The sequence below is a fragment of the Echiichthys vipera genome (assembly GCF_963691815.1).
Source record: "Echiichthys vipera genome assembly, chromosome: 20".
NCBI classification, from domain to species: Eukaryota; Metazoa; Chordata; class Actinopteri; order Perciformes; family Trachinidae; genus Echiichthys; species Echiichthys vipera.
Window position 1 is genome coordinate 23,630,404 of NC_139845.1, and position 15,840 is coordinate 23,646,243.

The following is a 15,840-nucleotide window of genomic DNA, read 5'->3' on the forward strand; positions in this document are numbered from 1 at the left end:
GAACAACTGTTTTCTGGTCCCAGTCAGTATCTGTCCTTGATTACACATATGATGTTTGATGAATTCAATGAAAATATTTAATGTTAAGAGTTTGACAGATTTGATGAGACTGTTCAGTGAAAGGCTCTGGAAAAAGTGTTATGGGCAGACGGGAATCGAAAGGAAAAAGACCTGTTCTTGCTGGAATGTGGAAATTCTGGCACCAAACACACTGGCATCTTGATCTCAATCTTGGCAGAAGACGCAGCAGCAGCTCTCAGAGTAGAGAAGTGGAGGGAAAGCGTGATGACGTGACGTCACATAGGCGACATGAAATGTTGTCATTCTCATCACACTTTTTCCAGAGCCTTTCAATCAACAATCTTACAATAAACTGTCAACATAAAAAAATATATAATTTAATTCTGCAAACATCATATGTGTAATTTAGAACAGATAATAACTGGGACCAGAAAATAATTGTTGCATTTCAATAGACACCAATGTAAATTTTTCAGGAGCTGAGGTCCAATAGTTTGTACCTTATTTGTTGAATGCACTTATTGGAAGTCGCTTTGGACAAAAGCGTCAGCTAAATGTAGTGTGATGTAATCACAGCACTCTTTCATTCTTATACCTCTTTTTAGGGCCAGATGAACTGATGACAGTGTCAGGGAGGGACCTATTGTTTTTCCAATGATTATTATTAGGACCTGAGCACCAACTACATCATTAGTTTTAAGTGCGACAAGTTACGTTTGCCATAAAACAGGCAGTTGTTGTAACTTGAGCATACATTATCCAATCTGCACCAAATTTTTCATGCATGACAAGAGTCATGCCCTGACCTCACCTACGTCTCAAAATTGACTCACAGTGACAGCAACCCCTGTTGTAAGAATGAAAAATGACAAACATCATCCAATTTACATTCAATTTCCATATTTGGTCTCGCACTTCATGTAGGGAAACTTAAGGCATGTTTTGTACATGTTGCGTAATGGCGTGGCAGCCATTTTGTGATTCTCGCCATGCAACTGGAAGTCACTCTAACTTCAACATGCATTGTCTAAACCGCACCAAATTTCCCAGACATGATGAGAATTCAATGGGGTCCAATGGGGTATACCGGAAGCCGTATTTCAGGGGCAGGACTTACCAGCTCTAAAACGACAAGAAGCTTACTTTTACCCACAATGCTGCAGCATTACCATGACTACACACTGAGTTGAGACAGAGAGGAGTGTATAGGAGTGAGCAACACAGGAGGTCACACTGATTGTGTGGCCCCCCTATTTTGACCCTAAACAACTGCATGGAGCGTTTATGCAAGTGGCAGGCCCTGCCCAAACAGAGTTCCCTTGCCCCGGGCAAGCCTTAATATGGAGCCGTGACAGGTGTCAAAAGCTTTCTTTAGATCTATAAATAGGCTACTCCCACTGCATACTTGTTCGTCTTTGAAAAGCACCAGAGATGTTGATCTTTCCATTTAGAATGTCAGTCAGTAAGTTTATTTACAGCAGATTAATTATCAGCAATGAAATAGAATGACAAGTAAAACTAGTTTTAGAGCTGGAAGAGGAACACTGTTGTAAACCATGGCACGGTACTCCTGTGACTGTTGTGCAGAGAAACCGGGGGTTCCGGTATTTTGTTTTACTGTCCGTGTATCTTTTGGGTCTGTGTATTATGATAACAAAAATGAAAATCACTAGAAGAAAAACGACTGTTTTCATATTCTCCGACGGGACGTTTTCATTTCCACAGTAAAGCCGCTGCAAGGACGGTGCTGTGTCCGAGAGGGATTAATGCTCCTTCTGCTTTTATATTTTAACTTGTGACAACACATGGTTAAGGTCCCTAGGGATTTGACTGTTGGGAGTTGTGACTGGTTTTGTTCAAAAGTCCTGTATGTATATTTATAGCCTATTGTTGTTGAAATGCTACCTTGTTGTTGTTGCCATACCTACGGTAAACCTTCAGCTAACGTTAGTGACAGAGTACCCTTATTATTATTATATGGATAAAATACAGAACGACAACCCATAATACTTTATTCATATACTAAGAGCTATAATTAACGTTAGATAAGACCACAGAAGCTGCCTTAGCTTATATTAGCTTAGCTGTAATCTTCCAAACAACAATAAGCCATGAAATCAAGCATTTCAGAACAAAACCTATTTCAAACAGAAATACACACGTTAGACCCATAACATAGGTGTTATGACAAGTTATTTTGTCAAAGTAGGATGGCTGTTAATCTACAGTATGTCACTGTATAACCAGTGGCCGTTCGCTGGTATGGTCCCTATCCGGACACATCCTGTCTGGTGCAGTTTCCGGTCTTTTCTTGGTGCTTTTAGAATTTATTTACACACTTCTAAGAATCTCCAAGTGATATTTCATATTTGTACATAGACATTTATACGTCTAATTAATGGAGAAAGTGATTTTGATGAGAGAAAGCAGTAAGAACAATTGGGCGACGCTCAGCCTGAGCAGCTCAGGTGGTGGTTTACATTAAAATTAAGAGGATTTAACGGTGTATTTTGGAGCTGTTTAAGCACATAATATATTGTGAGCGACTTAAGTATGTTCCTGAATGTGTTGACAGAACCAACGACCAGCAGCTCCCAGTGTTTACGGCGAGGAGATCAGGTTGTCCAAGTAGGGCCATAGGTAGCACACGGCTAATGTTAATTCACCGGTGTCAGCGTCCTTTTGAACTGTTAACACAAAGCTAAATTGGGCTGTTAAAACAACAGCACTATTTGGTTGCACTAGTTGGACAAAATCAAAATCACAACTCCCAACAGTGAAACCCCTCAGGACCTGAACCATGTGTTGTCACAAGTTCAAATATCAAGGAAGAAGCCGAAATCCCTCTCTATCACACAGCACCGTCCTCCCAGCTCCTTTACTGTGGAAATGAAAACTTCCGGTTGGAGAATATAAAAAAAGTATTTTTTTTTATTCAAGTGATTTAAATTTTTGTTATCATAATACACAGACTCAAAAGATACATAGAGTGTAAAACAAAACACTGGAGGAGAAAAAAAAAACACTGCTTTTGTGTCTTTGAATTTTATACATTTTCGACTCTTTTCTAGTCGATTTGCTAGTTTTTAAATTTCTATTTTCTCGAAAATATTACCCCCCTTCCGTATTTATTTATTTATTTCATATTTGGCCCTCATAGACCGTCGTAGGTATAGGTACTCTAGGTTAATTGGATCACAAGTGTGACTATCAAATGAAATATTTGAAAAAGAAAATTAATAAAGAATAATTACTAAGAATTAATAACTTTAATTTAATAAAAACGTCACACGGAGAACCAATTAAATGTAGGGCCTTGACTCACGTTCAGATTATGAGATTGAGTATTCTCAATAAACTTATCGTTAATCAAGTAAATATTAGTTATCACCAATAATTATCAAAGATAATAATTAAATTAATAAATAAACAGACATATGGTAAACACAAACATTTATTAACAAATGAATAAATGCAACAAACAAAACACAATAACTAACTAAAGCTAACAGCAAAAGTGTGTTTGTGTGTGTGTGTGTGTGCGTGCGTGCATGCGTGTGTGTGTGTGTGCATGAAACAAGGAGGAGAGGTGTGGGGCTAGGACCCCGGTAGAGATGGTGTGAACATTTAAGCCACCCAAAAGCCAGCAGGCTGAAGATCTCAGAAGTTATAATTCAGGTTATAACAAAGTTACATTTCTATGCTTAGCCGTTCATAAAGTCTTATAACGAGTAGAAACGCCTAGTTGGTGATTAGTTACCGGTCCATGAGATGGGAAACATAAGTTGCATTGCTTCGATGCCAGTGGCTGGTCCTTGGGAAGGAAGCTGGTTGAAGAAAAGGTTCTTGTCCTGTTGTTAGCTCTTAGACAAAAGAGGAATCAGATCACTCTTTGTTCTACTCAGTTGGGTTGGTAACCGGTCGGTTAACCTGACTGATGATCCTACTTCATATAGGCCATGTTCAGGACCTAGGGACAGTGGGCAGCTGGTCCCTGGATCCAGCAGGAGAGCGTCAAGTTGAGTGAATCCAAGAAAAGAGAGTCCAAGAAAGAGAGTCCAAGAAAGAGAGTGAGCAGGAGGTGTCCTACAGTTTTATAGACCTGATGGTGATGTCATCACCAGAGGTCAGGTCAGCCAATGGACTGACAGTTTGGGGTCCCTTGGAGAGTTCACACCTGGGTGTGACCTGTGGGGGAGAGTTGCATGGCAGGCCTTTGTTTTTGACCATGCGCTAAGGACAAAGGCTACCAGGCTTTTGGGCCTAGTCTTTCCCTTTGTTTGAGCAGGCTGAGGCCTTCTCATAATCAAACTGAAAGTTCCCGTCAATCCAGAAATGAACAATCATCTTTGGGATGCCGGTTGCACCTACATAGGTGGAACATTATAAGTGAGGGATCTGGGAATTCTCCCCCAGAAATTTTGAATGCGCCAATCACTTAATTTCCTGCATTCTGGTTAATTTGTGGAACAATTTCTGCCTTTTCTGCATAAATTCATGGTAAAATTATTTATTTTAATATTATTATTATTATTATTATTATTATTATTATTTTATTATTATTGGTATAATTATTATTATTATTATTATTATTATTTATTATTCTCCTGTGTTCAAAACTCTTTGCATATTCAAAGCATCACGTGTAAATCAGACAAGTAAAAAGTACAATATTTATCTCGAGATGTGAAGTGTACATATTTTACTATTACTTATTATTCAATTTTTTATTTTACATATTTTACATTTGCTTAGAACCTTGAATTTGTCCATAATTCAGTACATGAATAAATGTAGATTCCACTACTGCAATGTACTACTTCACTACTTGCGCTCTTCCTACAACCTTGTCACCTCCCCGACCACCATCTCCTTCCTCTCTTTGCGGTTGGCCTTGGACCAGAACCGTGGTGCTTCTCCCCACCCTAGGCCTGCCCTTCCTGCCTAGACTCTGTTGACAATCTCTTGATGTTGCAGCCCACTGATGGCTCTGTCGACCTCAGTTTGGGCATTCCACTTCTGTCCTGTTGGAATCTTGATGAGGGTGCCCAAACTGATGGATTGGAGCAGAAGTTGGAGGGTGTCAGAGGGCTGGCCCGTTTCAGAGAGGCATCGTGGCAACCCCAACCACTTTCTGATGAATGAGTTGGCCTTTCCATCCATCTTATTTATGTGATGAGAGGATCTCACTCATTTTCAGAGGCCACATCACTCTTCTGTAGTATGTAGTATGAACTGGTAGCACCAGACTTTGTACTTACCTCGGAGTTGGCTTTGGTCGATCTTTGCCAGAGCTGTTTCAACACAGTTCTCCGCATCTGTTAATCCGAAAGGTCTGTCGTGTACTGCCTCCCAAGGCTTTTTATGGGTTGCTCAAAAAGGAGTGAAATTTTCTCTACCCCTATGATGAAGGTGGTGCTGTCGGTTCTGACTCCTCTTCTGAGAGACATGCGCCGAGATTTTAAGGGCTTGATCCTCATTCGAGCCCACGACAACAGCTTGTCCATCCTTTTCAGCAGTCTCGATGTACATGCTGCGGTCTGAAGGAGGCTTGTGGTGTCGTCAATGTATGTTCTCAGCGGGGGTAGTCTCTTTTAAGCTGGGAGCCTCATTCCTCCGACCATCTGTCTTCCACCGATGAGGATCGCCTTAAATGCTGCTACAAACAAGATGGGAGATGGCACAGCCCATATCTATGCCTACCTCCAACTGTTGCCATCCGGTGGTGAAATCTTGGAATGCAAAGCACATTTGCAGGTCATTGAAGTTGGACGCAGCCATGGTCTTGATGTAGGAGGGCATGTGAAAGAACTCTATGGCATAGTTGATCAGCTGATGTGGGACAAACAGACAGATGGACAGACAGAGACAAAGACAGACACTAAGACAGCTAGGCAGACAAACACAGACAGACAGACAAAAGTAACAATAACTATAATATTATCTATAGTAACATGAATGTGACTAACGCGTTATGGCATTAATATACCAGATTGATATGACTGGTAGCAACAACTACAGCTAAGCTGATCAAATATGATGATAATTATAGTGGCAAATATTAAGCATCACATGTTCAAATATTTCAGTTGAGCAGGTTGCACTTTGTGATCACTCTGCTATTTCATCAGTGTCTTCTTTTGCCGTCATGAATCTTTCCTCCACACACACACACACACACGTTAATTACAGTGTTAAAATTGCCCCAAGACAACACTCCCTCATGACGAGCATGCTTTTTATCTGGAGCCTATAATGGTGTCGTCAAAAGATATGTAATTGTTGTGCCAACGATAACATTCTCAGAGGCAAAGGGTACAGCATGTACAAATGTGGCGGAAGACTATTTAGTTTGTTGATGTCGAAAAACTTGTACTTCAGGTCAGTCTTCAATGAGATGATAAGAAAACCTTGACGAGCCTCAGTTGTTCTTATGTATTTGAATATACAGTATGGTTTTAAAACAACACACATATGACATCAGAGAAGATCTGGGTACAGCAGGTATTCATGGTACAATCATACCAAAAACGTAAAGCACAAAGCAAGGTCCTTCTCTTATCTTAAAGTATAATTCCGGAGCATATTCATCCCATGGTCTTTCTTGCTACTTACATCAAAAAGAATTTGTATGAACTTTAACAGAGAAATACAGTAGAGTAGCTAACAGCTGGACATAACACCAAACCTCTGCAGTAGCATGATAAGAGTCCTTACACGTTGAACCTTAGGACACCCTCAAGCCTTCTTACATGTACAGCACAGATAGAAAGTGAAGTCCTCAGAACATCATACAGTAATCATCATGATGTTTACATAACTTCCTCATTAAAAAAATCTATCTATACAATATATGAAAATGACAAAACAAAGTTACTCGTTCTGAATATGAAAGTTGCCTCAAGATCATGAACATCATGAATATCCTCACTCACATACCTGAGCTCTCATCAATTCACTACATTGTGCTCTATTTAAACAGACAGGGAGTTTTTATTAGCTTTGGTCCCTCTTAGATTTGTTTAAGGATTTGTAAATTGTCCTGTAAAAATCGTCAATAAGTCAGGAAGGGATGAGCTCCTTCACATTTAGTTCCACCTCTGAGGGGCTAGGAGACATTTTCAGAAAGAACACTATGTACAAAAGGATTTAGTACATCTGAACATGTATGAACCAATTTTATAACAGATTTGTTTTCAGTCCACGTTAATGTAGAGTGTTTCTCTCCACATTGAGTCTTTCTCCTGGTTACTGACACAGACGAATATAATCCTTATACTTCACCATAGCACTGGGAACCTACAGTATAGTGAACCTCCTCAAGTCAGCTTTCTGTTGTGATGCACTTTAATTCCTCTGTGTGCTGTTTGGTTCCAGTGTGACTTCACAGCCATCTGTTGGAGAAAAGACATAATGCATTCAGAGTTTGACTCAACAAACTTAAAGGTCAAGTCACCTGAGGATGATACAATCCAACTCCCAGCACCCAGCAGCAACATTCTCACGGAAAATCAGTGAGGGGCATACGGCAGGCGGTGAACTTGAGGAAAGCTGCTGGGCTGGATGGTGTGACGGGGAGGGTGCTTAGGGACCGCACAGTCCAACTGGCTGGTGTATCCCACCCTGCCTGAAGTCCTCTATATCATTCCACTACCAAAGAACCATCAGCTGTCTCAACAACTACCGGCCAGTGGCTCTTACACCGTATTTTGAGAAACTGGCCCAGAGTCACATCACGACTAGCCCAATTATATTTTGGTTAAGGGCATGCACCGGCTTCTCAAACAGCATGTAAACACTTTACCCCAGATATTACTGAGTTTTGCGTCTGCGCATCCGGCAGTTATAACTCCCCCTCCCCAATCCGGGGCAGTGGCTTTTGCCCCCGCAAATAGAATAAACCAGGATGCAACATCGCCAAAAACAACGTGAATAAAAAAATAATAGAGCATTACCTTTAAACCGAAGGAGGACTTCACCATGGCAAGAAACAACATTACCAGGAAGACCCATTTCTGACGTTATTCTGTCCAAAAGACGGCCATTTATACCCCCTTTTTGTGATTTTGACAAAGGTGAACCAAAAAAAAAAGCTGCATTCCGTCCAGGTGTACGTGGCAGAGCGCCACCAATACACACATATATATATATATGTGGTTGACCTGAGAGAGGGGGACCATGCAGCACAAGGCCACAGGTCGGAGTCAAACCCGCAGTTGCTGCATCAAGGACCTTCAGCCTCTTTACATAGAGCGGCTGCTCTAACCACTATGCCACTGGCAGCCCCAGAAGCCTCATTCAACCATGAAGTCGAAATCCAGCCCAGTACCAGTGCAATTCAGGATACCAGAACATCCTGTTTCAGCACAAAGCTGGGAACGGCCACAACCAACATCCCGACCAGCAGGTTCATGTAGAGCAGAGATAGAGAAGCTAAAGACACAGTTAAGAAGGCAGAAAAACAGAAATAAGGTGCTAATGAGAAAAATTTGTGAAGAAAAACGGAAGGCTACGAAATATAGAAACTGAGTCAACGGTGTTAAATAATTGTTATTAAACCTAACCCTTAAATTAAAATGAATTAATGTTTATGTAATCAAAATAAGCTCAACGTTTAGCAAACTTGTTAAGCGAATGTCCATGAAATCGAAGTAACCTTACTTTTTAGCAAGCTTGTTGCATTAAATTATTGTTTTAAATTAATGTGGCATGTTTTCTGTGATTTTTGTATTGTTTTTGTTTAAATGTCAACACATTTTTGCATGACAAATTGTGGTTCATCCTATGGTGTGACCTTATATCATTTGGTGAGACATTCAGAATGGTGACAATAAAAAGGCTTGGTTGGTGATGAATAATAAAAATCTCAATTTAACAGATGGAGAATAGTATAAGCAACAGTCACAAGCACTCTATTAGATTTATAACAGAGTTTGTCATAATTAATCTAAAATATATAGACAGATTGAAGACATATGTCTTACTTTGCGCAGTGATTAAGAAAAATTATACAAAATTTTATAGGTTTGCACAAGGAAATGCTGGATATCTAGATAGTATTGATAAAGACTTGTGATTAAGTGAATTACTTAAGAAAAGTACACCCCATTTTCATTTAATATGCAATAACGTCAATGTCACAACGTATGACAATTTTAGGTACTAATATAACATATTGTTAAATTGTTGAATCCAAAACAAAATCTAAAAGACCATATATATTTTTGGAAAGCTAATAATTGGGACAACACAGCTGAATCATTGTTACGGCTCATATGTCAACCACCCATACATACATCGTACATATATACATACATACACATATATATGTATATACATATATACAGTATATACACACATATATATACACACACACAAGTAGGAATAGCCTACACGTATTATGGCTCGAATAGATTAATCACCAAATTTATTGTGAATTACCTCGACTAATCAAAATTTAGGATTTAATTTGCCTCGAAGTAGGGCACCACACCAACTAAGACAGGGTGTTTATTAAACTTTGCTGAAGGTTTAATACCTGTAAATGTAAAAGAATACCGTTGGCAACTTAAAGTAATTGATTATTTAAATTTTATCCGTCTCGTCTCATACACATTAGTTTATACCGTAACCTAAAAGTGACCATCAACTTCAACTGCACAGTAGGGAAGATTCTCACAGCGACGTGGAGTTATAAACATATATTTGATTAAGTGACAAGGATCATACAGAATAAAGCAGTGCTTAATAGACAAGAATGAATGGGTTAAATGTGGATATAACAAGCTTAAGACCAGAGTAGTTCAAACCTAAGGGCTGGTTTATAATATTACTATCGGACTTGAACTGACTCTAATAAGCCTATCATCAGAACATGGATCAGAACCTAATTATCACCAACAGTCTTAACCAGGAGCTGTATTAAAAGGGCCGACCTTACTTTTGCTGTTGGGGTTACAGTCGCCTATATATATATATATATATATATATATATATATATATATATATATATATATATATATATACACACACACATGCATACACATATACATACACATATACATATATATATATTTATATATATATATTTATATATATATATACATACATACATGCATATATATATATATATATATATATATATAATGATTTCAGATGACGGAGGGGAGGGGAGGTGTAAGGGTGGCTGTCGCAGGGGGCAGAGTCAGAGGGGGGAGGGGGGGCAGAGTAGGGAGGGAGTTGAGTCTCCTGACTGCCTGGTGGCAGAAACTGACTTTTAGCCTGCTGGTTTTGGCTCGGAGACTCCGCAGTCTCCTCCCCGACGGCAGCAGGCTGAAGAGGCTGTTGGAGGGGTGGGTGGGGTCACCTGCGATCCTGATGGCTCTGCGGGTGAGACGGGTGTTGTAAATGAGAGAGACACCAATAATCCTCTCAGCTGCCCTCACGATGCGCTGCAGAGTCTTGCGGCAGGACACGGTGCAGGCGCCATACCACACGGTGATGCAGCTTGAGAGGATGCTCTCGATAGTGCCTCTGTAGAAGGTGTGCATGATGGGGGTCGGGGCTCTTGCTCTCCTGAGCTTGCGGAGGAAGTACAGGCGCTGGTTTGCTCTCTTGGCCACTGAGGCTGAGTTGTTGCTCCAGGACAGGTCTTCAGAGATGTGCACTCCCAGGAACTTGGTGCTGCTCACCTGCTCCACTGCAGCACCGTCGATGGTGAGTGGAACATGCTGGGAGTGCCGTCGTCTGAAGTCCACAACAATCTCCTTCGTCTTCTCCACATTCAGGCGGAGATTGTTGTCCTTGCACCACGTGGCCAGGTGGCTCACCTCGTCCCTGTAGGCGGTCTCCTCATCGTTGCTGATGAGACCGACCACAGTTGTGTCGTCCGCAAACTTGATGAAGAGGTTGGAGCCGGATGATGGTGTGCAGTCGTGGGTCAGCAGAGTGAAGAGGAGGGGGCTCAGCACACACCCCTGGGGGGCCCCTGTGTTGAGCGTGATGGTGCTGGAGGTGTTGCTTCCAACTCGAACTGCCTGTGGTCTCCCCGTCAGGAAGTCCAGCAGCCAGTTGCACAGGGAGGTGTTGAGCCCCAGCTGACTGAGCTTGTGGGTGAGCTGCTGAGGGATGATTGTGTTGAATGCTGAGCTGAAGTCGATGAACAGCATTCTGACGTAGGAGTGTCTGGTCTCTAGGTGGATGAGGGCTGAGTGGATGGCGGTGGAGATGGCATCGTCGGTCGAGCGGTTGGACCGATATGCAAACTGGAAAGGGTCCAGGGTGGGGGGGAGGGCAGACTTGATGTGTTGCATGACTAGCCGCTCGAAGCACTTCATGATGATGGGAGTGAGTGCAACCGGGCGGTAGTCATTGTGGCATGTGGGGGACGACTTCTTCGGGACCGGGATGATGGTGGTGGCTTTGAGGCACGTGGGGACAACAGCCTGGCTCAGTGAGGTGTTGAAGATGTCCGTGAAGACATCTGTGAGCTCCTCAGCACAGTCTCTCAGGACACGACCAGGAATGTTGTCGGGACCCGGGGCTTTGCGTGCGTTGGTCCCTCTGAGGGATTTCCTCACGCTGTCCGGGGATAGCGTCAGCACCTGGTTGCCGAGAGGTGGTGAGGTCTTCTGTGCCGGGGTGCTGTTGTCAGCCTCGAAGCGAGCGAAGAAGTCGTTCAGTTGGTCTGGCAGAGTTGAGGAGTTGTCACAGGTCTGTGGAGAGGGCTTGTAGTCTGTGATGGTCTGTATCCCCCGCCACAGGTTCCTGGTGTCTCTGCTGTCTCTGAAGTGGTCGGCGATCCTCCTGGAGTATTGTCTCTTGGCTATCCTGATGCCACGTGACAGGTTGGCCCGGGCTGTCCTCAGGCCCATCTCATCGCCGGCCTTAAAGGCAACGTTACGAGCCTTCAGGAGCCTGTGGACCTCCTCTGTCAACCATGGCTTCTGGTTGGCCCGGATGGAGATGGTTTTAGTCACCGTGACGTCTTCCATGCACTTCCTCATGTAGGACATGACGGTGTCTGTGTACTCCTGGAGGTCTGTGGTGTTGTCGTAGGTGGCTGCTTGTCTGAACATGCTCCAGTCAGTGGTGGAAAAGCAGTCCTGGAGTGCCTCTGACGACCCCTCAGGCCACACCTGAACCTGCTTCTTGACTGGTTTGATGACCTTCACCAGGGGCCTGTGAGCTGGCATTAGCATGACAGTGGAGTGGTCTGAAGCTCCGAGGTGGGGGAGGGGGAGGGCTTTGTAGGCCCCTCTGTGTGTAGTATAAACATTGTCCAGGATATTGTTTCCCCGTGTCGGAAAAGTGATGTGTACATGGAGTTGTGGAAACACGCTTTTGGGGTTGGCATGGTTGAAATCCCCAGCCAGGATGAGGAAGGCATCTGGGTGGGCTGTCTGCTGCTCACTGATGTGCTGGTGGAGTTCATTCAGTGCCTCACTCCTGTTATTGGTGGAGCCAGGTGGGATGTAAATTGCTACCAGCAATATGGCACTGAATTCTCTCGGCAGGTAGAATGGCCGGCATTTGATGACCATAAGCTCCACCAGTGATGAGCAGTGTTTACAGACCACAGCAGCGTCACGGCACCAGGCATCACTGATGTAAACACAGAGTCCCCCGCCGCGAGTCTTCCCCCCCTCGACGAGCGCTCTGTCTGCCCGGTAGCATGTTAGCCGGGTTAGCTGGATAGCACAGTCTGGTACGCCGTCATTCAGCCATGTTTCCACAAACACAAGAACGCAACAGTCACTCGCGCTCTTGGAAGTTGTGCGGAGAAGTCTGATGTAATCCAGTTTATTGTCCAGCGAGCGTACGTTGGCCAGCGTGATGGTAGGGATGGTCAGCCGATGAGGGCTAGCCGCTAGCCTAGCTTGGATACCTCCACGCTTCCCCCTCTTCTGCCTCCTCATGCACCGCCTGTGGCGCCTCCGCTGTGGGCTGGATACAGGAGTGGGGGTCGGTGGATGAGCCGGCTCCTGGAGCAGGCCGCAGTCGCGTAGCTCTTCCGCGTCAGCTGGTTTGAGTTTTGTAGAGATGGTTCTTCTGATGTTGAGCAGAACCTCATGGGAGTAGATGCGTCTCGGGTGTAGCGAGGACGAGGACGACTGGGACGAACATATGCACGCGTGTGCATAACACAAAAAACACAAAATTGCCGAATCGACGGGAGAGAGAGGAGCCGCTGCGTGTGCACGCGCCGCCATCTTGGATTCATGGATCCAAGATGGCAGAGTTGAGGAGTTGTCACAGGAATGCCAAAGATGTCACTATTGTTAATAATTTTAAATAATAATAAAGAAAAAATATTTAAAAAATCGGTAGGTGTACTCTAATGTTAGTTTGTAACACATTTACAGTTTATTAAAACTCATTATATAAGAAAAATAAATATATTTAGTGAATTTAAACAGTTTTTGCAATCAAAAACGAGTGGTATATTTTAAAATACTGTGTCTGTGGAGCCAACTAAAAACAATTCACACACTGGTTCCATTTAGATGAATACATACTAAGCCAGCAATTGGCTGAAAAACAACATTTCAAGAAAACTGCTTTTTAAAATTATGGGTCCAAATGGACCCGCTAACAGCACAGGTGTAAACAGCTTTCTAACACAATACAAGGGTTAAAATTGAATCAATGCACAAACAATCATTCATCACTATCTATTTAAACATCAATATTTAACATGTAAGATTCACTGTCCCTGTATGTGCTAAGATTATTTTAGTAACACATGGCTGTAAAAAGCCTGGTTTTGTGTAAAAAAAAAAAAGAAATTAAAAAAAACAGTGCAATACAAAATAGAGCTTGTTAGCTTTTGTGGGGATTTTGAAACATTAAGTGTTGATTTTTGTCACAATATAATTGAAGTTTGTTATTACTCACTGTGTACATATGGAGGTTAAATAAAAATGATTTAGCATGCTTTCACATTATTATCAATTAAACACAGATGACATTATTAAAGGATGTTGCAGATAAGTTGCAGATGAGAGAGGGTCAGCCCGTTAGGAAGTGAAGCCACAGTAGATAGTGTTTTCTCCACAGGAGCTGATGACTCATTGGAGGTTATAATAAACTTTTTAAACTTTGAGAAGTACTCTGCTTTTCCTTGAGAAGAACACAACACTTTCGATCATCTATCCATAACCTGATTATTAAAACTTGTTCCAGGACGGCTGGTGGCACAATTGTGGTTACAGCATTCGCCCCATGTAAAGAGGCTGAAGGTCCTTGAGGCAGCGGCAACTGAGCATGGTACTGCAGTCCTCGCCTGTTTGTGTCGTGTCCAATGGCCCGGAAGCACATTTGCCCATTCACTCCCATACATGGGGGGAAGAGGAGATCACCTCTGACATTTTTTGGGGGATATCATTCAATAGGCTCATAATTTTCTTGAGACCCACTACTAAAGAAATGTAGGTAGGCAGCATTTTAGACCCCACCAAAATCGAGCTATGGACAATTTGTGTTGTTTCGTGCTCAGGCTAACATTTCTACATCCTGTAAGTCGATGTAGGAGCCAATCCATGCAGGAGGTTGCTGTGGGGCCCCATCACACATGCTCCTTCCATGGAAATTATCCATGTGCCTGCGCCGCACAGTATCTCTCCTGAAACCCATTAACAATATGATAACTAAATGCTGCACAACCCACTAGAGCCACCTAACATGTATTCATTAATATCCAAGTGGAGAAAGACTGGCACACCTCCACTTGAACATTATTATCTCCTTTGACCACTGCAGCCTCCATCAACAACTCAGAGAAAGACATTTCTAGGCCCAACAGTCCTCCCTCAACCACATGACTTCAGTAAAGAATTAACTTCTACAAAAAAGGGGAATAGTATACCTGGTACAATTAATTGATGTGTGCTTGGCAGGGTGTCAACTCTCTCGATATTGGCAGCCATGACAGAGGGCTGGAGAGTTTTCAGGCCACGGACTCCACCCACTTCACTGAAGAGGCCCTTGTTCGGGTCTGGATTTCCCATTGAGTGCATTGAGTATAGCCAGACTGGGAAAATGTTAGCCCAATGAGTGCTGGGGGTGAGTGGGACTAAAACATAGGACCAATCAGCCGAGCGCCCCCTTTCAAGCAATGTCTGCCTGTGTGCTGACTGTCTTGGAGATCGGAGAATATCAATAGAGCTATTGAGGCAGTTTTAGTAAGAAACGACACTTTACTTGAACATGCTCAGAAACCAGAACAGTATTCTACATGGAGAGCTATTTTAGAAGGGGCGACGTTTTGGATGTTTTTCAGACTGGCAATGGGAAAAGTTTTCTTTTGAAAAGGTATCTAATGCCCTCCCTCTTTGTAAAGGCTTCGAATGAGACGGGTGTCAGACTGAAGCGCTTGCTGGGGACTGATTTCTGATAATACTTACAAAATAGCAGATGGGAGATGGAAGGGAGGGAATGGTTAATTTGTGTATACGCACTGCAAGTTATACTCAAATCAGCCTCAAGGAAGATACTCTTTTCATTGTAGGCTTCCAGAAACTTCCCCACCCCTGGTGTCTTCTGCTGTTTCAAGTACTCCATGATGTTCTCCTCGGCTGCTACCTGCGCCAGACGCAAATGAAGCGATCATCCATAATGTGACAAATGTGAGCAAGCTCCGCGATACAAGCTTCTGAAGTGACTGGCAACATTAGTGGGGTTTCTACATGTTCAATACAATCATTGAGTGATTCTTAAAAAGATGGGATGCAAAACTCCACAAAACGGAGAACCTTCTATCACATCCTCTAAATGAGCATTCAACATGTAATCCTTCATGCAAATTTGACCTCAAGTGAC

At 42.8% G+C, this 15,840-nt stretch overlaps 1 protein-coding gene across 1 annotated transcript in view; it reads right to left on the reverse strand.

Annotated features, from left to right (window-relative positions):
- LOC310962831 (uncharacterized protein) overlaps nucleotides 1-14,809 on the reverse strand; it is a gene marked incomplete at its 5' end in the record, with an annotated part of 37,154 nt that extends 22,345 nt beyond the window's left edge. The window contains 7 exons of the mRNA XM_083935428.1: nucleotides 5,725-5,853; nucleotides 8,369-8,454; nucleotides 10,388-10,712; nucleotides 10,851-10,916; nucleotides 11,196-11,440; nucleotides 11,522-13,133; nucleotides 14,744-14,809. Coding sequence (XP_083791554.1) covers nucleotides 5,725-5,853; nucleotides 8,369-8,454; nucleotides 10,388-10,712; nucleotides 10,851-10,916; nucleotides 11,196-11,440; nucleotides 11,522-13,133; nucleotides 14,744-14,809 — 2,529 coding nt within the window. The remainder of the gene's footprint in view (nucleotides 1-5,724; nucleotides 5,854-8,368; nucleotides 8,455-10,387; nucleotides 10,713-10,850; nucleotides 10,917-11,195; nucleotides 11,441-11,521; nucleotides 13,134-14,743) is intronic.
- Nucleotides 14,810-15,840: the final 1,031 nt, after the last annotated feature.